Genomic DNA, 22,871 nt, shown 5'->3' on the forward strand with positions numbered 1-22,871 from the left:
TACAAAAATTACTGACAGAAACTAAGAAAAACTTTTTTTTTCCTTCAAAACTTTTAGCCTTTTTTTTTTTTTTTTTTTTTTAGGAAAAGATAAAAAACCCAGAAGTGATTAAATACCACCAAAAGAAAGCTCTATTTGTGTGAAGAAAATGATAAAAATTTCACATGGTTACAGTGTAGCATGACCGCGCAATTGTCATTCACAGTGTGACAGCGCTGAAAATTAAAAAATGGCGTGGGCAGGAAGGGGGTTTAAGTGCCCCGTATTGAAGTAGTTAAAGTGGTTGAAAACCTTTACATATAACAAGTGAAGTGGCTGACCTCAGATGATACACTGAGGTGAAAAAAATCCTCCTACATAAGTTGTACCTGTTTATTTGCACCCCTCTCTTCTCTACAGCTTTACAAAATACACATTTTACACAGCATCTCTCAGCTCTGAAAAGTAGGGAGTGGAGTCTAAAGTCTAACACTATAGAGCTCAGTGAGGAGAACTCTGAGCCCTGGTTGGAGGGAGGAGACACACCCCCCTCCTCACAGTACACGGGAACATGCACAGCTGTGACTGTCAATCACAGCCTGTGTGTTGGAGCTCTCCTCCGTGCTACTAGTTATCTCTAAGGGTACTTTCACACTGGGGCACTTTTCAGAGCTAAAATTAGCACCTGTAAAGCGCTTGAAAAGTGCCTCTCATGCCTCCCCAGTGTGAAAGCCCGAGTGCTTTCACACTGGAATGATGCACTTGCAGGACGGGAAAAAAAGTCCTGCAAGCAGCATCTTTGGGGCGGTGCGGGAGCGGTGTATACAGCGCTCCCAAAACGCCCTGCCTATTGAAATGAATGGGCAGCACTGTCGAAGCACCTGCAACATGGGTGCTTTTAACCCTTTCTTTGGCCGCTAGCGGGGGTTAAAAGCGTCCCGCTAGCAGCCGAAAAGCACTGCTATAACAGCGGTAAATCGCCACTAAAACTAGCAACGCTTTACCGCTAACGTCGGCACCGACCCAGTGTGGAAGTACAGTAAGATTCAGGAAAATCTGTCAGACATGGTTAATGCAGATAACAGAGGAGCAAAGCAGCAGAGAGAAATCCCACTCAGTGCTGTGGATACAGACAAGTACACAGTATAGAAGGATGTGACTTGGTCATATTTCATGTCTGAGGTTCACAACCACTTTAATTTTATAGCCGATCCATGTATATAAATTTAAAAAACACACCTGCCCTTCAGTGTTCCATAGGTGGGTGCATTTTTTTTAGCCACGAATGCACATTGAGGGACCTTTGAAAATGAATGGGCATAATATATCAATGGGCAAAAGCATTCATCAATACATGCACTGGTCTTAATAATAAGTTAACACAGTATAAGGAGTCATGTCCTTCTTTTTGCTTAGTGTGCCTAAACTGATTTTAAATGGTTTAAACAGAAAATCTTATATTTATCTAATCATAATGTTCCCTTGCCTGGTTGCTATTAGATGTGGGCTGTTTCCTGCTGTGTCCAGGATGCGATTCCATCATTTACAGTATATATATATGAGAACTTGTAGGGTTTATGCAGTGATTGAGCGATCTATTTGTGGTTTCATTTTACAATACATATGCCTGGAGCTGTCCTAGAAGTGGAGCTCGCTATGCTTTCACTATAAGAAAGGAAGTGCAGTACAACTTGGGAGTGTGGCAGCAAAGGATGTCATCCTTCAGAGGACTAAAATGTGTCTTATTTACTAGTCTGAAAAGATTGGTACTTATGTACTATGTACTATATAGACTCTTGAACACAGTTGTTTTTGTAATATTTTCTGATCCCATACTTAACATCTCAGCTTTTAATTTTTTCTTTGGCAGGAGTGAGTAATACTGAACCTCGACCACCAGGGAAATCACCAAATTTCAGCATCAACTGGACGGTGGGAAGTCCTGACCTAGAGATCATTAATGCTACAACAGGAAAGAAAAGCTGTGGTGCCCCCTCCAGGCTTTGTAAATGCTTGTTATATGCTCGCTGGTCAAGACTTTATGGGAAGGTATGGTCTCATTTCTAAGTTCTTCATTTCCAGAGCAATGCTATTAAAAATGTATCATAGTTTGACCTAAATATTACAAATCTAGGACTAAAGCAGGATGTGTAATTAGCAGCTGTTCTACTTCTCTTTCCCACTCCTCAGTTCAGATGGACTAGTTTATATCTCTTCAGTTAACTATATAAAATGCATATATGCATATGAGCTTCTGTTCATAATGTATATTTCATGTCCTGAAATATACATTAGGAATTGATTATTAATTATTATTATATGACTTAGAGAGGACTGATCAAGCTTGTTGCCCGAAACAATCCACCAAAACACCCAAATCATGCAAGAATTATAATAAATTGGGTGGACCGGTGATGTACCTGGTATATTGGTAGTCTGAAGACATGTCTTTACAACATCAGTTCACCTTTGCAACTCAAAATTAAAAATTACAATTTTAAAGAAAACCTATGTTTTGCCCATGAAGGACAAATAACAGGTTTTCTTAAATGACCTCCTCCCCAGCAGTACCTACTCACCTTTCCCAGCTCCTGGAAGTGAACATAGGACACCTTATGTAAGGCCTGGAGCTTACATAGGGCTGAGGATTCTTTTCCCATTCCCATGAAACCCAGTCACCAAGCATTTGTGCTGTCACTAGGGATGAGCTGAACACCCCCTGGTTCGCACCAGAACCTGCGAACGGACCGAAAATTCGCAAGAACGTTAGAACCCCATTGAAGTCTATGGGACTCGAATGTTCGAAATCAAAAGTGCTAATTTTAAAGGCTAATTTGCATGGTATTGTCCTAAAAAGTGTTTGGGGACCCGGGTCCTGCCCCAGGGGACATGTATCAATGCAAAAAAAAGTTTTAAAAACGGCAGTTTTTTCGGGAGCAGTGATTTTAATGATGCTTAAAGTGAAAAAAAAAAGTGAAATATTCCTTTAAATATCATACCAGGGGGGTGTCTATAGTATGCCTGTAAAGTGGCGCGTGTTTCCCGTGCTTAGAACAGTCCCTGCACAAAATGACATTTTTAAAGCAATAAAAGTCATTTAAAACTGCTTACGGCTTTAATGTAATGTCGGGTCCCGGTAATATGGATGAAAATCAGTGAGACAAACGGCATGGGTACCCCCCCCCCCCCCCCCCCAGTCCATTACCAGGCCCTTTGGGTCTTGTATGGATATTAAGGGGAACCCCGCACCCAAATTAAAAAAAGGAAAGGCGTGGGGCCCCAGGCCCTCTGAACAGCAGTATACAGGCGGTGCAAACAAAACAGGGACTGTAGGTTTGATGTTAGGTAGAATCTGTTTGTAATTTTGAACTGGTACATTTTTAAAGTGTAGGTCCAGCCAAAAAAATCTATTTTTAAGCTTTTTTGAAAACATGGGAAGGGTTATCACCCCTGTGACATTTGTTTTGCTGTCTGTGCACCTCTTCAGAAGATTTTACCTCACTTTCTTGTTTTTTTGACAATTTGGGGTTGGGGTTTTTAGTGAAACAAGGATTGGTGATAAAGCATCAGTGGAAAGGAGACACATTTTTCCCATATTAACTCTTACAGGAGAGAATTTCCCTTCCTAGGGGTAGATTTCAGCCCACTTTCTGTTTTCTCCTACCGTTTGCAAGTAGGATAAGGTGACCAGATTTTTAAAATGAAATCCGGGGACATTTTTTTTTTTTACTAGTAATGGCAGCAATCGACGACTCTTTGCCCGTCTCCACTGCTGCCGCCCGCCTCACAGCCTGTCAAGTCTAAAGCCCCATACACACTATCAGATTTTCTGCTGATTTTTTCCTTCAGATTTACCAAAACCATATAATATGAGGTCAAACCTTAGGAGTTTCAATTTGTATGCAATCAGGCAGGCCCTTGCACTACATGGTTTTGGTAAATCTGAAGACAAAAATCAGCAGAAAATCTGATGCGTATGGGGCTTTACTCTTCGGGCCCTGGCTACTACTGGATGTAGAGCAGAGGAAGATCACTCCACCAGGGAAGGCAAGGAAATAAGCAGGCAGGCGGCTGGCTGGGACTTGAGCCAAGGCAGAAGATCATGGGAGTGGAGCTGAATGGGCATGCGCCCGAAACTGAAGAAATAGTCCCTCCGCTCCGACCATCACATAATTATCAGAAAGGGGCACAGATAATGGAAAAAAAAAAAACCCATAAGCTAGTAGGAGTGGCAGAGGTGGGGGGTTGCACCCAGCCCCTGTTCAAATCCAATCCGGGGACAAAACTGGGGACAGACTTGGTCCGGGGACAGTGTCCTCAATCCGGGTACTGTCCCCAGAAACCGGGGATGTCTGGTCACCCTAAAGTAGGAGTCGTTTGTAAGTTGGATGTTTGAAAGTAAGGGCCTGCCCTATATACTCAGAAATTGGGGCCTTAGGCGTTGGTGTTGCCACAACACTGTAAGTCCTCACAGTTACTCTTGGTGGGAGCTGGAACGGGCCCTGCTGTGAAATATTAGATCGAGAATTGTAATTACATGCACCTGTTGAACAGGGGGAGAAAAATTGGGCCTTTGGCACTGGTGCTGGTGCTACAACACTACAACCCCTCACTGGTGGCGGCGCCCAGAACCAAAAATATTCTTACAAGCTATCAGCATGAGGAGGAAGAGGATAGTCACTCAGCATAACAGGATAGTCCATCAGCATAGGCAGTCTTGAAGGGATCTGACATTTCAAAAAAATTATTTGGTTACATCAGCATCAGGTGCTTGGTAGCTGGTGGTGATCCAAGAATGATTCATTTTTATGAAGGTCAATCGATCGACCGAGTCAGTGGACAGGTGCACCTTGTGATCGGTTACAAAACCTCCAGCAGCACTGAATGTGCGTTCGGAAAGAACGCTGGATGCAGGACAGGCCAGTAGCTCAACTGCATACTGTGCAAGCTTTGGCCAGTGATCCATCCTCAAGACCCAGTAACCCAGAGGATTTTTGGTGGGAAAGGTGTCCAAGTCAGATCTTGCCCCTAGGTATTCCTGCACCATGTAAAACAGACGCTGGCGATGGTTGCTGGAACCGATCATACCTTGGGGCTGCGGACTAAAAAATTGTCTGAACGCATCGGTCAGATGGCCACCTTCTCCACTGCTCCTTCTTTGACTGACAGAAGCCTCAGCAACACGTTGTCCAGGAACAGGAGTTTGTAACCTCCCAGTCTCTGGGAACGCGTTGCACAGACCTTTCTGCAAGGCCTCCCGAAGATGTTTCATCCTCTGCTCCCTCTGTGACGGCAAGATAAGGTCCGCAACCTTACCCTTGTAACGTGGATCAAGGAGGGTTGCCAGCCAGTATTGATCCCTCTCCTTGATACCACGAATACAAGGATCCTTCCGCATGCTTTGCAGGATCAAGGAGGCCATGCAGCGTAGGTTTGCTGAGGCATTCGGTCCGGAGTCCTCTGGGTCACTAAGGACGACATGATCCGCAGCCACCTCATCCCAGCCACGTACAAGTCCACGGGTTTCTTGGGACTGTAAACGATCCCTTAAAGAATGATGCTGATGCTGAGTGCCAGGCTCCACCTCCATGCTGACACAATCCACCTCTTCCTCCTCCTCCTCCTCCTCTTCCTCTTCCTGTGTGATCGGCGGACACGCAGGAACACTGTCTGGATAAAGGGGGCCTTGAGAGCTAAGGAAGTCCTCCTCTTCCTGCCTCTGTTCTGCCTCAAGTGCCCTGTCCATTATTCCACGCAGCGTGTGCTCCAGCAGGTGGACAAAGGGAACAGTGTCACTGATGCATGCACTGTCACTGCTCACCATCCTCGTGGCCTCCTCAAATGGTGACAGGACAGTGCATGCATCCCTGATCATGGGCCACTGGCCTGGGGAAAAAAAAACAAGCTCCCCTGACCCTGTCCTGGTGCCATAGTCGCACAGGTACTCATTGATGGCCCTCTGCTGCGTGTGCAGCCGCTGCAGCGTGGCCAACGTTGAGTTCCACCTGGTGGGCATGTCACAGATTAGGCGGTTCTTGGGCAGGTTAAATTCCTTTTGGAGGTCAGCCAGCCGATCACTGGCATCATATGACCTGCGGAATTGCACACAGACTTTCCTGGCCTGCCTCAGGACATCCTGTAAGCCCGGGTACCTGCCCAAGAACCGCTGTACCACCAAATTAAGGACGTGAGCCAAACAGGGCACATGGGTCAGTTGTCCCTGTCGTAGGGCGGAGAGGAGGTTGGTTGGCACCATACCTGCCATAAGCTGGCGTGGCGTCAACCACCACCTGCCCCTGTAGAGCTGAGAGAATCTCTGCCACAGTGTGGCTCCTGTCCCCCAAGCACACCAGCTCAAGCACCTCATGACATCTTTGGCCTGCATGCTTGCGTAGCCCCTTGAACGCCTACAGAGCACTGCTGGTTCCGAAGTCAAATCAGCATAGGAAGAGGCCATGGAGGAAGAAGAAGAGGGGGTGGAGGAGAGAGCTGTGGCAGAATCACCACTAGTAGTATTTTGGAGGCGTGGTGGCAGAACAACCTCCAACACTACTGCACCCTGTCCTGCATCCTTCCCATCTGCCAGAAGAGTCACCCAGTGCGCGGTGAAAGATAGGTAACGTCCCTGTCCATGCCTGCTGGACCATGAGTCAGCGGTCATATGTACCTTATCGCTGACCGCCCTGTCCAGCGAGGCCAAGACATTGCATTCCACATGCCGGTAGAGAGCCGGAATCGCCTTCCGGGAGAAAAAGTGGCGTTTGGGAACCTGCCACTGAGGAACCGCAGATTCCACAAACTCATGGAAGGGAGCAGAGTCTACCAACTGAAAAGGCAGCAGTTGAAGTGCTAGCAATTTAGCCAAGCTAGCATTCAACCACTGGGCATGTGGATGGCTGGGAGCGAACTTCTTTTGGCGGTGCAGCAGCTGGGGCAGGGAAATTTGCCTGGTACAATCTGAGGTCGGTGTACCGATAGCAGATTGCCCCCAAGTACTTGGCTGTGACACACCTAATTCTACACCTTCATTCCTCTCAGTGCAGGTCTCAGAGAGGACTGAATGTATAGTGGGGTTGGAGATCCCAGCTGATGAGGAGCAAGGAGAGGTCCTCTTTGTTCTTTGGTGTGGGTCTTTTAGGTACGCTTGCCAACAAACTACATGGCAGGTCAACATATGTCTGGTCAAGCATGTGGTGCCCAAGCGGGAGATGTTTTGGCCACGAGAGATACACTTGAGACATATGTTGCAAATAACAGCGGTGGGATCTGATGCACTTGTCTCAAAAAAGGCCCACACCAAAGAACTTTTGGAATAACGCACAGAGACAGCAGCGCCCTGCACATGCGGAGCTTTGCGTTGTGATGCAGGCGGTGTGCTGCCCTTAAGCTGGCCCCTGGAGGGCATCCTGCCTCATTGGAGATGTGCCTCCTCCACCTCCTCCTCCTCTCTCCTATCAGGCACCCACGTGGAGTCAGTGACCTCATCATCCCCTCCCTCCTCATCACTGGAGCAAAGCTGGCAGTATGCTGCAGCTATGGGAACATGACTGCCAGATTGCTGTCCTTCTTGGGCACCCCCTCTCTGTGGGCTCACGTTACTGCCTTCCTGTAGCTGGGTACCATCATTGGAGCCTTCAAATCGCTGGGCATCCTCCTGGAGCATGTACCCAACACTGTGTTTAAACAGTTTGGGGGACTCCTCAGGAAGACATGGTGGGGCTAGGGAAGGAGTGACTGATGCCATTGAGCCGAGGGAAGAGGCCGCGTTGGCAGCTGCTTTGCCAAAGTAGCCTGAGCCTGGGTGAGAGAGGATGAGGAGGATGAGGACGGCTTGGTCATCCACTCTACCAAGTCTTCCTCATGTTGCGGCTCAACACAGCCAGCTGCCGAAAAAAAGTACAAGCGTATCCCACGGCCACGTGCTGATGAGGATGCACCGTCTCCACGACTAGCACTGTTGTCTCTAGACACAGAGCCTGCTTGCCCTCTTTTATTGGCTTGTGACTGTCTGCCTCTCCAGCAATTGTCTTCAGGTAGCTTTAGGTGCACACTGTGCAGAGGACGCAGTACACTATCTGTACATACTGTAACTGCCTGCCTGTGGTATTAATAGGAGCAGAACAACAGCAATTGTCTTCAGGTAACTTTAAGTGCATACTGTGCAGAGGACGCAGTACACTAACTGTAAATACTGTAGCTGCCTGCCTGTGGTATTAATAGGATCTGAAGAACACCACCAATTTTATTCAGGTAGCTTTAGGTGCACACTGTGCAGAGGACACAGTACACTAACTGTAAATACTGTAGCTGCCTGCCTGTGGTATTAATAGGAGCAGAACAACATAAATTTTCTTCAGGTAGCTTTAGGTGCACACTGTGCAGAGGATGCAGTACACTAACTGGAAATACTGTAGCTGCCTGTCTGTGGTATTAATAGGATCAGAAGAACACCACCAATTTTATTCAGGTAGCTTTAGGTGCACACTGTGCAGAGGACACAGTACGCTAACTGTAAATACTTTAGCTGCCTGCGGTATTAATATAGGATCAGAAGAACACCACCAATTTTATTCAGGTAGCTTTAGGTGCACACTGTGCAGAGGACACAGTACACTAACTGTAAATACTGTAGCTGCCTGCCTGTGGTATTAATAGGAGCAGAACAACAGCAATTGTCTCCAGGTAGCTTTAGGTGCACACTGTGCAGAGGACGCACTACACTAACTGTAAATACTGTAGCTGCCTGCCTGTGGTAATAATAGGATTAGAAGAACACCACTAATTTTCTTCAGGTAGCTTTAGGTGCACACTGTGCAGAGGACACAGTGCACTAACTGTAAATACTGTAGCTGCCTGCCTGTGGTATTAATAGGAGCAGAACAACAGCAATTGTCCCCAGGTAGCTTTAGGTGCACACTGTGCAGAGGACGCACTACACTAACTGTAAATACTGTAGGTGCCTGATTGTGGTATTAATAGGATCAGAAGAACACCACTAATTTTCTTCAGGTAGCTTTAGGTGCACACTGTGCAGAGGACACAGTGCACTAACTGTAAATACTGTAGCTGCCTGCCTGTGGTATTAATAAGAGCAGAACAACAGCAATTGTCTCCAGGTAGCTTTAGATACACACTGTGCAGAGGACACACTACACTAACTGTAAATACTGTAGCTGCCTGCGGTATTAATAGGATCAGAAGAACACCACTAATTTTCTTCAGGTAGCTTTAGGTGCACACTGTGCAGAGGACGCACTACACTAACTTGTAAATACTACAGCTGCCTGTGGTACTGTACTAATAGGATCAGAAGAACACCACTAATTTTCTTCAGGTAGCTTTAGGTGCACACTGTGCAGAGGACGCACTACACTAACTTGTAAATACTACAGCTGCCTGTGGTACTGTACTAATAGGATCAGAAGAACACCACTAATTTTCTTAAGGTAGCTTTAGGTGCACACTGTGCAGAGGACTCACTACACTAACTGTAAATACTGTAGCTAATAGGACTAATAGGATCAGAAGAACACCAGCAATTTTCTTTAGGTAGCTGTAAATACTGTAAAAACACCTGCCTGCCTGTCAGCCTGTCAGTAGTAGGAAGAGAATAACAGGAACGGATCTAGCTAAACTGAATACAGGGTGTATATATATATATATATATATATATATATACACACACACACACACACACACACACACACACACAACACCTAGGATGTATATTTATATATATACACAATACCCTGTAAGTGCAGATAACTGACTCGTCTGCCTACTCTAACGTAAATCAAATGACACTGTCTGTCTATCTATCTCTCTCTCAACGCCGGAACACACTACACAGGGCCGCTGTGCAGGCGGCCTTATATAGTGTGGGGCGTGTACTAAACCCCCCTGGCTTTGGCCAATTACGGCTCTCTGTACAGACAGTGCTGTGATTGGCCAAGCATTCGGGTCATAGTGCATAGTGCATGCTTGGCCAATCATCAGCCAGCAATGCACTGCAATGCCACAGTGAATTATGGGCCGATTTGGCGTGAACGGCCCATATCATTCGGAATTCGGCGAACAGGCAATGTTCGAGTCGAACATGCGTTCGATTCGAACACGAAGCTCATCCCTAGCTGTCACAAGATAAAAAGGCGAATTAGTCACATGTTTTACGTTTATGCTTTTATTTTTTCTTATACATAAAAGTATTAGGGGTTTAGTGATGAAAGGAGGGGTCAGATTAACAGTTATAGGTAAAAAGGTTATGAGTACACTGGAATTAAAGTCTGCAAATACACTTCCACTCCAGTGATGCAATGTCCTCAAGCTCCCTCGCTGGTGCCAAATATTCTTCTTGCCTTCTGGGTGCAGGGTCTTTAGCGATCCTGATTGGCTAGCATAGATGACATAGCTACATAGCTAGCAAGGTTAAAAAAAAAACATAAGTTCATCTTGTTTAACCAATACAAAAAATAAAAATAAAGAACCTCCATATATACAATCCTATACCTGTAATTGATCCAGAGGAAGGCAAAAAAAAACAAAAAAAAACAAAGCATGGTCCAATTTGCTCCAGCAGAGAAAAAAAATCTGATATTTCCTGGATTAACAACTTTTTTGTGAATTTAGGAATGCATCCAGCTCTTTTTAAAACAATCTACTGAGCTGGTCCGAACTAGTTTTTGAGGGAGTAAATGCCAATTCACACTATGAAAGACAAAAATAGAACATTCCATAGCTCAACTCAGCAACTCTGTCAACTGACCAAATTAACCTGTCCAACGGTCTACGTTAAAAACAGGGGTTTAGTTAGCACGCATTTGCAAAAGCATGCATAAGCTGCAAGGCCTCTTCACGGCACCCTGTATATGCTTGCAGTCCTAACACTACTGAATTTATAAGCGTCTCCACAATGGGAGCACATGCATTAAATGGATAGATGAGGGGCAGGTGGACCTGGAGGCAGCCCAATCCCCCTTAAAGGAACAGGAGCACACTGGACACCCAGCAAGAGCACAATGGCAGCAAAGGTGTACAGTGTGTCCCCGGACCAATATACACCAGTAACAAACAAATGGCCCCTGCCCCCACCTATAACTGGACTTCACAGCAAGGAGCACATGGAAGGGCTATCTCATGAAAGACAAAAACAGAACATTCCATAGCTCAACTCACCAACCAGTCTGCCAACTGACCAAATTAACACTATGCAAGCTGGAAAATCGCAGAACAGCCAGAGTGATCACCGCTTCGACTGCTCAGCATTGGCAGCTGTGCTAGGGGGCAGTGTGATACGCGATTCAGGACATCGCACTGCTCCTTTTTTTTCCGTACAAGCTTTATATGAAGTATACAAAACGTACACTTTATCCACTGTAATGTCGGGCGGCATGCTATGCTTCCTGCCATTGCAGTGCAATTTGGGCCAGTACGCTGCAATAAAATGCAGCATGTCTGCATTTTAGCATAGCACTAGGTTGTGTTGCAGTGTGAATGGGACACATAGGTAACAGCTGTTTCCTGTGTGTCCCTGTGGTGACATGGCCCTTAAGGGGAGTTAACAGGAGTTAATACATGCCGGCACTGAGCTGCGCATATGCAACTTGAAGCCCAACTCTGGGCAGCTTTTTTTTCCCAAGCAGTGAGGCTGTGCCCACACTGCATTGGTCAACTGCACAAAGTTTATACTCACCTGATCCTTCGATCCTCGAGAAAACTGTGCACCCCCATGGTTCAGCGGTGAGCTGTTCCTGTCTATGGAGCCTCCTCTGAGCACGATCACGTCAGGAACATTCCATTTTCAAGATCACTGGAGTGCAGGGGTGCAGGATTGGTCTTGCACAGGGAGAATCAAAGGATCAGGTAAGTATATCTCCACTGTCCTCTCCCAGATAGGAGTAGTTAACCCATGCAGTGCAGGCACAGCCCCGCTGCATGGGGAAAATTTGCTCAGAGTTCAGCTTTAAAGCGGTTGTATACCCAATGATACTTTTTTTTAATTATTTTATACCCCTGTAAGGCAAAGGCATAATGAGCTAGTATGTACCGCATACTAGCTCATTATGAAATACTTACCTTAGAACGAGGCGTCGGTATCTTACCTGGTCCACGCCGAGGTAGTTGACATGTTTCCTCAGCGTGTCTTCCGGGTATTGTGGCTCCAGCGCTGTGAGTGGCTGATGCTGCGATTTCGTCACTCCCGCGCATTTGCGCGGGAGATTTTTTTCCGGCAAGGTCCGGCATCTGCCAGGCCTTCAGCAGAGAGTCCCCTGTGCGCATGCGCCGCTGCAGTCAGCAGCTCATTGCAAGGAGAATATCTCCTAAACTGTACAGGTTTAGGAGATTTTTTTTTTACCTACAGGTAAGCCTTATTGTAGGCTTACCTGTAGGTAAAAGTTAAAAATTGACTATAAACCGCTTTAAGTGTGAGGAGAGCTTTATTGCTATGTGTAGGATATTGATTTTGATCAGCATGTAAAAGTTTACTATTGCAACGTTTTGGAACCAAAAGCCTTTGGCAGTGAACTAATAGTGCCAGTCTGTCTATGCCAAAAATAAATGCACAGCTAATCAGGTATACTTGATAAATGCTTAATTTCAAGTTTATTTCTCATTTCATATATAAGGTTCAATATGGAAATAAGTACAGCGCTGCACCAAATAATATTGGAAACGAAAAAAATGTAGTATACAGTTAGCAGCTGACAGACCTCTAGACACAGGCAAAGGCAAAAAATAATAAAAAAAATGTAGTGTAGCGCTATGTGTATATTTAAACAGTGAATACGTATTTCCTTTACAGGAAAAAAACAATATTGAAACACTAGGTGATACGAATTGACATTAAGAAAAGACTACAGTGAGTAAATGATGTGAATGAATAACATAAAATTAAACAGTAAATCTAAAAAAACACATATATGTGGCAAATCAAATAATATAGTCCATAAAAAATTATATTGGTGATAAATAGTGGAATGGAAAACCACCACCAAAAAAATCCATAAGAGTAAAGTGCTTAAAAAATAAAAAAGTCCCACGTTTTCCTCATAAACAGAATAATTCGCTTCTGTCAAATAAATAGGTGAAAAATCACAGATGGGTGGAAGATCTAAATAAGTGGCAGGACCATCACCGGAGCGTCAAAAGAGGCTTACCAGAATTAGATGACTTGAAAAGACATACGTCTTACAAGTCTAAGAAAGCTTAATGACCACCAGGTCTGGCGAGATGAATCGTCAAATTATCCTCAGCTTCCAAAAAGGGGGGGGAGGGGTCTCACCACAACTTTATTCGTCCCCAAGGCAGTCTAATGGATGTTTCAAATATCATGCGAGAAAAAAAGCTCACATGGCATGATAACGTTTAAAAACATCAATTTATTAAAATAATAAAAAGAGAACACTCACATGGTAGGAGATCAAAAACAGCTCATATAAAATCAATCGCGGTAATCATAAGGGGTCCAGCCGACATGAGAGGCTTGGCCTTAGGAGTGGAGCGCACTGGTGCCGCAGTAACACAGCGGATGACGTCATCGCGCTCACTCGTATATATGGGAGAGAGGCTTGGCCCTAGTAGTGGAGCGCACTGGCGCCGCAGTAACATAGCGGATGACGTCATCGCGCCCACTCGTATTATGACGCCGGTTCTATTGGTTGGCGCAGGACGGCGCTTCGGCCAATAGGATCCGGTCGTATCGAAAGAGAGGCTTGGTGCGCACTCGGTTCATTTCCGAACCAGAAGATCTAGCGGCCAGCCTAATTTCTTATAATCTAGATTTCCTATCTGCTTATAATAGCGGTTTAATACCGCCTATGGCCCTTTCCACTCTGCACATATATGTAGTTAATTATCACTAGATTGAATTACCAGGAAGTGACATCAATTACATCACTTCCGGTATCGTGACACATCCCCAGTGGGGGTCATTTCTTGTTTAAATAGCGGTAAGGTGGGGGGGCTCCACACCCCAGATGAAGGCTTTGGACCGAAACATGTCGGGTGGACCCCTTACGATTACCGCGATTGATTTTATATGAGCTGTTTTTGATCTCCTACCATGTGAGTGTTCTCTTTTTATTATTTTATAAATTTATGTTTTGAAATGTTATCATGCCATGTGAGCTTTTTTTCTCGCATGATATTTGAAACATCCATTGGGCCTGTTGGACTGCCTTGGGGACGAATAAAGTTGTGGTGAGACCCCTCCCCCCCCTTTTTGGAAGCTGAGGATAATTTGACGATTCATCTCGCCAGACCTGGTGGTCATTAAACTTTCTTAGACTTGTAAGACGTATGTCTTTTCAAGTCATCTAATTCTGGTAAGCCTCTTTTGACGCTCCGGTGATGGTCCTGCCACTTATTTAGATCTTCCACCCATCTGTGATTTCTCACCTATTTATTTGAGAGAAGCGAATTATTCTGTTTATGAGGAAAACCTGGGACTTTTTTATTTTTTAAGCACTTTACTCTTATGGATTTTTTTGGTGGTGGTTTTCCATTCCACTATTTATCACCAATATAATTTTTATGGACTATATTATTTGATTTGCCACATATATGTGTTTTTTTAGATTTACTGTTTAATTTTATGTTATTCATTCACATCATTTACTCGCTGTAGTCATTTCTTAATGTCAATTCGTATCACCTAGTGTTTCAATATTGTTTTTTTCCTGTAAAGGAAGTACGTATTCACTGTTTACATATACACATAGCGCTACACTACATTTTTTTATTTTTTTCATATATAAGGTTAAAAAATGTTTTTGATTGATTTGTGAAATAAGTGGTCTTATGGTGAAAAACTATTTAGATTTCCTGGCATGCGCAACATTTTATAGTTGCCCCCAGAACAAGAGGTGGGGAGGGGATATCTTCCAATGGGGACACCTGTTCCACAGACATCAATAAATAAATACATGAATAAATAAACTAATGAAGCCCTGTTATAGGAGGGGGGTCATATGAAGTTTCCCTCTCCACACAGGCTATGTCGCTGACCTACAGGTAACCAAAGGAGCCAGAGCCTTCGCTAAAGGAAGAGTGGACTATGAATATATAGTTGGCAGTGCCTCCACCTAGAACAGGGCTCCAACGTACGTAGAAATGATCCCTTTCTAGGACAATAACTAGTAACTCACCCAAAATAACTGACAGCAGTAGTACTAATACAACCAGCATAGATTTAAAAGTAAAGATATGCAGACATACCAGCAGGTGATTAGTGTAATTTTATATATGATAAAGTGATGGCATTACATACAGCCAAAGCAATAACAGGAAGAATGTACATATGTCTGAAAAGAACAGTGTATATACAGTATGTATCTATATATCCGGATATATAACTAAAGGCCTTTAACACCAATACCTCCAATTAGGCACTGTGGCACAGTTCAGTTGCAGGGGCCCCGATGAGTTGGCTTGCAAGGAGTAACACAATCTGGCTTGAGAGGACGAACGCTGATGTATCTGTGGAGCGATGGCTTCCTGGGGACGCTTGTACAGACGAACACACCAATGGTGAAGAAGTCTGGAATACGTCACCTTCAAGATAAATCAGGCCTATCTAGCCTATGTCTTTGTCCCTAACCTCACTATAGGCTATCAATGCTACCGGACGGCTACCTATCTAAGTGCTCATCGGAAGCCTAGCCTGTTGCTACCCTGAGCTGTTTACCGTTCCCTAAGCTAATAATAGCTAGGAACCCCCCAGACCAAAAAGGGACGCTGTTACTTTAAATAATGAAGTGGCAGATATACACTTCAACACAAAACCAGTCACTTGATAGGTTATAATCAAATGAGCTTTGCTCTCATACACTTGAGAATAGCTCAAGTATACTGTATTGCAGTATGCAAATAGAATGTTTCAGTGAATTAGAGAAGCCTCAACAGATACTGTATAGTATCTCTGATTCCCACACAGGAATAACTATAATGTTACAAACAGTGAGCTACACAGTGCAGTAACACTTGCCTATATTGTATTGTCCCTTTTCAGCTTGGAAGGATGAATGGATGGATGAAAAAAACAGCACAAAATCAGCTTGCAGCACCTCCTGGCCTGCAAAGCATGTGTCTGGCCATTCTCTTCCTCACTTTCTATAAGACATCCATATACTGTATATAGCCTTGAAGGGTCTCCTGACCTTTTATAGCAGGAGCAGGAAATAACCTCCTAACAGGAAGAATCTGTTTATAATAAGAACTCTATGATAGGTATCAGGCATGAATGTAAACAACCTCTAGACAGTGTACAAAAGAACACTTCCCTACGCTAACAAGGATTTTTTCTATACACACTAAAGCGAGGGTCAACAATCTGTAGATCGCAGACAGGTGACTGGTAGATCGCAGTCTGGGCTTGCTGACACGCCATCTCAGAGCATCAAACGGAGTGCAATGCAGAGGGACTACTTGTAAAATTGGAGCTATAGTAGGGAGCAAGAGCCGCATAGGCCGATGCCTCCTCTGTAGTGCCGGCTCCTGTCCCATGCAGAGTGATACCAACTGCACTCCATCTCTTATCCTGGCTAGCAGTCTCCAGAGTGGTACCAGTAGCAGGAAAGAAGAGATCTTCAGATCGATGGGAAGCAATACACTGGGCATAATAGCAGCGTTGTGTTGCTTTCTCACCATCTGCTTTAACCCCTTGGACCCCGCAGAAGCATGCAGTTGCGGGGGGCTTACAGAGTGGCCCGATTTATTTTAATGGGTCACGATTGGCAGGCCACCAAGAGCAACAGGGGGCTTAATTCCTGCTGCGGCATGTGTAGACCAAACAGGGGTAGGGATTGGGGGGGGGCGGCAAAACCGCGACTCAACCGCAGGGTTTTACCACTCCCCAACTTTACATGTGAAGCTGCTGAATGCAACTAAGGGCTCATTTACAAGTGCAGCAGGCACTGCTGCTCCTCTGAAAAGCGATCCAAGTGTGTTTGACAGGTGGTGAGGTAGCAATATGTTGCCTCCTCAAAACCTGATTTAAACCCATGATTGCCGTGCAATGCACACGATTGCGACATGGTAGTACAGCAGAAGAGTAGGGGTGACCTCTAGAATCAATAGTAATGGGTAGAAAGTATAAAAAAGGGAGTTGTACCATCATCCAGAATTTAAGAGATAAAGGGGTCGGGAGCCTAGTCCACAAAGAGGTCTCCTCTTGACCCCTTTATCGCGGTAGTACAGCAATTGGAGGTTTAAAGGTGTGAGGAGGTGACACTGGGAGACACTGTGCCCGGTGACCTTTAACTTCTCCCATATTGTTCAGGTAGAGCTCTAACTCTTTAAGGTTGCCTAACCCTGCAGTAAAGCTACAAATACACCTATTATACAGATAATGTGGTGTTAATCATCCAGTAATGTCTTGTTAACACTACAGACTGACTACTAACAAGAAGGATTTCCTGTCATTTGCAATAGTAGTGGTTAGCAAATGCTATGTTTTGGAGAAATTCGAAATGTATTCTACAAATGAATGAGTTGGTTTGCTTTAATTATGTTACCTAATCAATAGGCTAATTTACATTTGGCATATGTGTTAAATTCCAATCATAAATGTGCTTTTGGTAGCAATCCTATAGCCAATTATAAATGATTAGTGGATTGCAGATGTCCCACAGGGTGGCCAAATTATTCTCTCCAGGAATGCCGGTTGACAAGTTGGAAAATCTTCCTGTACGATAATGAGCAACTTTGTTTGCCTGAGGTGCAGGATATCACCTTCTAGGAGTTCAGCAACAGCCGATAATCACAAACCATGCTAAAAAATCAGAAACATTGCTTGCAGTTTCTGGAACATTTGCCAGGACATCTTCCCAGTGGGGACACACAAAGCAATAAAGAAAAAAAAAAAAACAAACAGAAAAAGAGTTTTTGGCTGAAGTGGGCCTTCAAAATGAACTGGTGGGTGGCGTTGTGAACCAGGGTGCAGAGCTCTCATTTCCAGAGCCTTTTGAGGAATGTAAAAAACATTGTTAGGCCTTGTTCACACTTACTCCGGGGGGGGGGGTTGTATAAATAGGCAGCCACCTCCCAATCATCCACCCTAAGCTACAGTGGTAATTGGACGAGGTGTTACATGTGTCAACTACCCTATTAAAAGGAACCCATGGCAGATCACTTTTCAGAGGGGCAGCAAGGGCTACTGCAAGTGTGAATAAGCCTCTAGTGCATAGGTATATATATATGGCAGTAGAGCAGTGGACTGTGTCAGTAGGGCAGGGATTGGTGTCAGTAGTTTATTTTTATTTTATTATTATTATAACTTGTTTACAATTGTATTATTGTATTATTTTTTACAATGATTTATTATTTTTTACAATAATTTTTTATTATTATTATTATTTTTTTTTTTTTTTACAATTTATTAGGAGCCCCATTGGGGGACTTTGGTGAAATATCAGGGGTCTGAACAGCCTCACTTTTGAGACAGAGAAAGGGACTGAGGACAGAGATTTCCCAGTCCCTTTCTCTGCAGCCAAGCAGTAAGGGGAATCTGCGCAGCACAGGGTGATTAGGGTGTGCCCAGGCACACCTGGCACACCCTGTGCGCACGCCTATGCTCTAGTGGATAAGCCCACCATTGTCTCTGCAAATACATCTTTTTCAGTTAATGCAGATTATCATTTTCTGCCAATATACTAATTTACGCTGAATTGATTTTTTAAAAAAATGGGTAGGCAAGTGCTGTGCCATACTAGACTTGTTCATAAATAAAGAAGCAATAAATGTCTGCTCGTCCCTTGTCTTTTGTTATACTACCTCGTTTGCACATAACAGTAATGAATACACATTACATGGCAGACTGCAGTCTTCAATATTTAGTTTTTTTTCATAATAATAGTAATCAAAGCAAAGTTCCTTCCCAGCAATTCCCCAACACTCTCAGGTACTTATCACCAGGAGAGATAAATAAAAGCTTATGTGCATTACCGACAAACGCATTTTACACACTCCGTTAACTACACGGATGTCTCAGCCTGCATTTAACAATCCTATACTCCGATATTTATGAGCATTTTAAGGTTGGCAATTAGATACCAGTCAGTGAAAGAGCTAATTGAATTTCTAAATAAAAGCTCTCTTCATTACTCACAACAGGGTGACTTATTACTACCAATATTGACAAAATAATTCTTTTTCCTAAAGCTGAAAAGGATTTATTGGCACTTGCGATTCTTTTCCATGTTGTGCAATATAATTATATATCATCTGAAGTACTGGTCATTTAAATTCTCTTTTAGATAGGAATCTATGAAATACCCAGCATACACAATGAACTTTGTGTTTTTCCTTTTCCTGGCTTTGAAGTTGGTGTGACCACTTACATTTGTATTTACTAAGACAAGGGGGTTTGTACTAATTGAAGAAAACTCACAACAACCAATTAGATTTAATCTTTTATTGCTCTAACAACAACAAACAGAAAGGGGTCTAGTTGCTTTGTTGTACAGGCACAATGAATGATCGCCACATTTTTTTTGTAATATGGTTATCACCAATGGCCATCATCTCCATCTAGTGGCTCTAATGTGGTATTTTTCTGAAAATACTCGATTAAAAAAAAAAAAAAAAAAAATACTATGTTATGGTCACTAGATGGAGTTCCAACGTGAACAAAAAAATCAAACAAGAGAAAAAGTGAGCGCTATAAATATTTTAGCAGCTGCCACAAAAAAAGGTGAACATACAACCTTCAAAAAATCATATCGCAACAAGAAATGTACAGCGCTTCCTGTGTATAGTAAAAAGAAATACATAACAGTCCTCCATTACAGATAAAGTACCAATGTGTGAATTTGTGACTGGATTTCACCAAGTCTTCAGTGTCACCCGGAATAATTCCGACAATGTGCGTGATGTGTCTATCCATTTACCAGAAAGTTACTAAAATCCAGCATAAGATAAACTTCCAATATGTGATAAACATCACCCAATGTGTTTGGGAACAGTTTGCCAAGCACCTCCACCAATTGATACACTCACCAGATAATAAACCATAATGCGCCTTTGGGTCATACTCTGAAGCAAAGAGAGATCTCGCCCTGGTGTGTTGGTAGAAAGGTGGTCCTCAGAAAACTCGGGCACTGTGCAAAAAGAAAGCTCACCCGTGATGCTTATATAGTGTAGTAGTTCTAAAATCAAGTACAAAAGCTGCAGCATAAACAAATAAGGGCAAAAGAAATCACATATTCAGTCACCGCTCCTGCCACGAGGATGCAGTGATGATGATGTCAGCATGTAGGCTCCTTCCAACGCGTTTCATGCTCGTGCACGTTCTCAAGGGATCTGCCTATCACTAAAGTCAAGTATCTAAAAATCTTAAGTAGCCATGGGTCCTGGGTGACATTTAAGACTTGGTGAAATCTAGTCACAAATTCACACATTGGGGACTTTATCTGTACTAGAGGACTGGAATGGAAGACTTCAGATCCGCTGCACACCCACACAAAAATGATGATAAGATTCCTTTATTGAAAATTCATAAAAGCAATAGATAGGTACAGGCAGGGGAAGAAAAGGTAAGGTTGACGCGTTTCAAACTATTGAAGTGCTTTGTCAGAACCACACACATGAAAACACAATACACTCTCTTAAATCAGGTTAATCACATGACAGTTCAGGTGTATTCCATTAGATCAAATTAAGTGATTGTACAGACCAATCTGGAAACACTCTCCTGTTTAAAGATAGTAATTGAAGATATACAAACAACAAAAATTAAAAACAGAACATTTTCTATACAATATAGCAACTTTTCCAATAAAGGAAAACATTTTTCTTCCAATACCGGAGCAGATAAATTCACACCATGAAAATGGATACTACCACAAATAGCACACGAACAGAAAAAAGAGGACTGTTAAGCATTGTTATACTATACACAAGAAGCGCTGCACATTTCTTTCATTTGTGATATCACTAGATGGAGTTGACAGCATACAAGTCCTGATAAAGGGGGTATTGTGAGCTCCCGAAACATGTTGACTTTCTACCTTTATATTATGTTTAATTAAAAAACCCTACTGGACTTATTCAATTGTTGTGGCACTCTTCCAATACTCTACAAGCTGATTGTATTCAAGGGCTTCCAGCACCCATGGCTGCTCGAATACTCAAAGAGTGACTGCATGTGATTGGATGCAGTTACTGTTCAACTGACAATTTTCCAACCAGTTCTTTAAATTTTTTAGTTGACCTTTTTTAACTCAGGTGGTGCCAACATTGTCACGCAAAGCTCAATATTTTGAGTCAAGTATGGCCAGCCTAACCAACCTTATCTCAACAGTTTAAAGTCAAACCTTTTTTGTTACATTTAGATTGATTAGCTAATAGTTAAAACCCTTCTCAGGTATTTTTAATTGTGCCCAGCATAGATGAACTTCACTGCAAGTCTCAAGGCAAAGCAGGTAGTGAGAGGAGATCTCCCCAAAGGAAGGGACATGCTTTATTACACAAATGTCACTATTCACGTGTCTCCATTGGAAGATTTAGCCTCTATTCCTGTTCCAAAAACAACTCAAAATGTTGCATTTCCCATTACTTTAAATTATGTACACAATGGTGACTAGGAAAAATAGTGAGTGAATCCCTGCTGCGGGGGCACAGGCGGCAATACATACCTGACAAGGGCTTTACAGTACATGTGAACCCTTACCCTAACAACCCATTCAGAATAAAATTTATAAGTGATCACATAATCTCTGTTCTTAGCTGCATACGGATCTTAGAGAGCTGGGAGAGGAGAAGCAGCAGCTTATTGAACTTCCCAGTGAATGGCTGTGCAGGTGGTCGGGTCAGCACCAGTCTGATCATTGGAGAGCAGCCTGAGTTCCCAGCACAGCCAGAAAACTGGCCATACAATGCTCTCATGCCTAGTGTAGTCGGTTTTTAATGGGAAAGCAGAGGGACTGGCAGGACCATCAGGGATTTCACATAAAGGAAGCAATACAAAGGGAACAGGACACTTTTTAATAGATGTATATGGTACAGCAGGTACATACACTATATTGTCAAAAGTATTGTGAAGCCTGCCTTTACACGCACATGAACTTTAATGGCATCCCAGTCTTAGTCTGTAGGGTTCAATATTGAGTTGGCCCACCCTTTGCAGCTATAACAGCTTCAACTCTTCTGGGTAGGTTGTACACAAGGTTTAAGAGTGAGTTTGGGGTGGAGGAACTTGACTGGCCTCAACCGTATAGAACACCTTTGGGATGAATTAGAGCGGAGACTGTGAGCCAGGCATTCTCGTCCAACATCAGTGCCTGACCTCACAAATGCGCTTCTGGAAGAATGGTCAAACATTCCCATAGACACACTCCCAAACCTTGTGGACAGCCTTCCCAGAAGAGTTGAAGCTGTTATAGCTGCAAAGGGTGGGCTAACTCAATATTGAACCCTACAGAATAAAACAATAAAGTTCACGTGCGTGTAAAGGCAGCTGTCCCAAAATTTTTGACAATATAGTGTATCAGGAATATGAAATGTTGGATCAACATATTCTTTAACTACAGAAATTTTGGCCTAAAGTATAACTAAAGGCAAAAAGTTTTTATTGTTCTGGATAGAGTGCAGAGGGCTTAGAATGCTTGCCAGTTTATATTGTTGTCTGTGACCATTAGGTCCTGTTTACCGTTATCAATGAAAGTGAAAGTAAAAGAAAAACCCAAGTTTTGGGTTGTCCCCAGAAAAGTAACAGAGGGGAAATCTTCCGAAGGGGACACTAGTTCTGGTGACCTGGGGGTCCCCAAGAGATTTCCTTAATTTTTAGGGATTTCCTCTCACTTCCTGCTTGGCTATAGGACAAGAAGTGAAGGCAAATCTCCGCAATGGGACACAGATGGCATAAATAAAAATCTGACAGGGGTTATAACCCTCCCTTG

At 43.5% G+C, this 22,871-nt stretch overlaps 1 protein-coding gene across 1 annotated transcript in view; it reads left to right on the forward strand.

The window, feature by feature from the left end:
* ADARB2 (adenosine deaminase RNA specific B2 (inactive)) overlaps nt 1-22,871 on the forward strand; it is a 910,273-nt gene that overhangs the window by 873,054 nt on the left and 14,348 nt on the right. The window contains exon 10 of the mRNA XM_073629898.1: nt 1,850-2,028. Coding sequence (XP_073485999.1) covers nt 1,850-2,028 — 179 coding nt within the window. The remainder of the gene's footprint in view (nt 1-1,849; nt 2,029-22,871) is intronic.

The sequence above is a fragment of the Aquarana catesbeiana genome, linkage group LG05 (genome assembly GCF_042186555.1).
Source record: "Aquarana catesbeiana isolate 2022-GZ linkage group LG05, ASM4218655v1, whole genome shotgun sequence".
Lineage (NCBI taxonomy): Eukaryota > Metazoa > Chordata > Amphibia > Anura > Ranidae > Aquarana > Aquarana catesbeiana.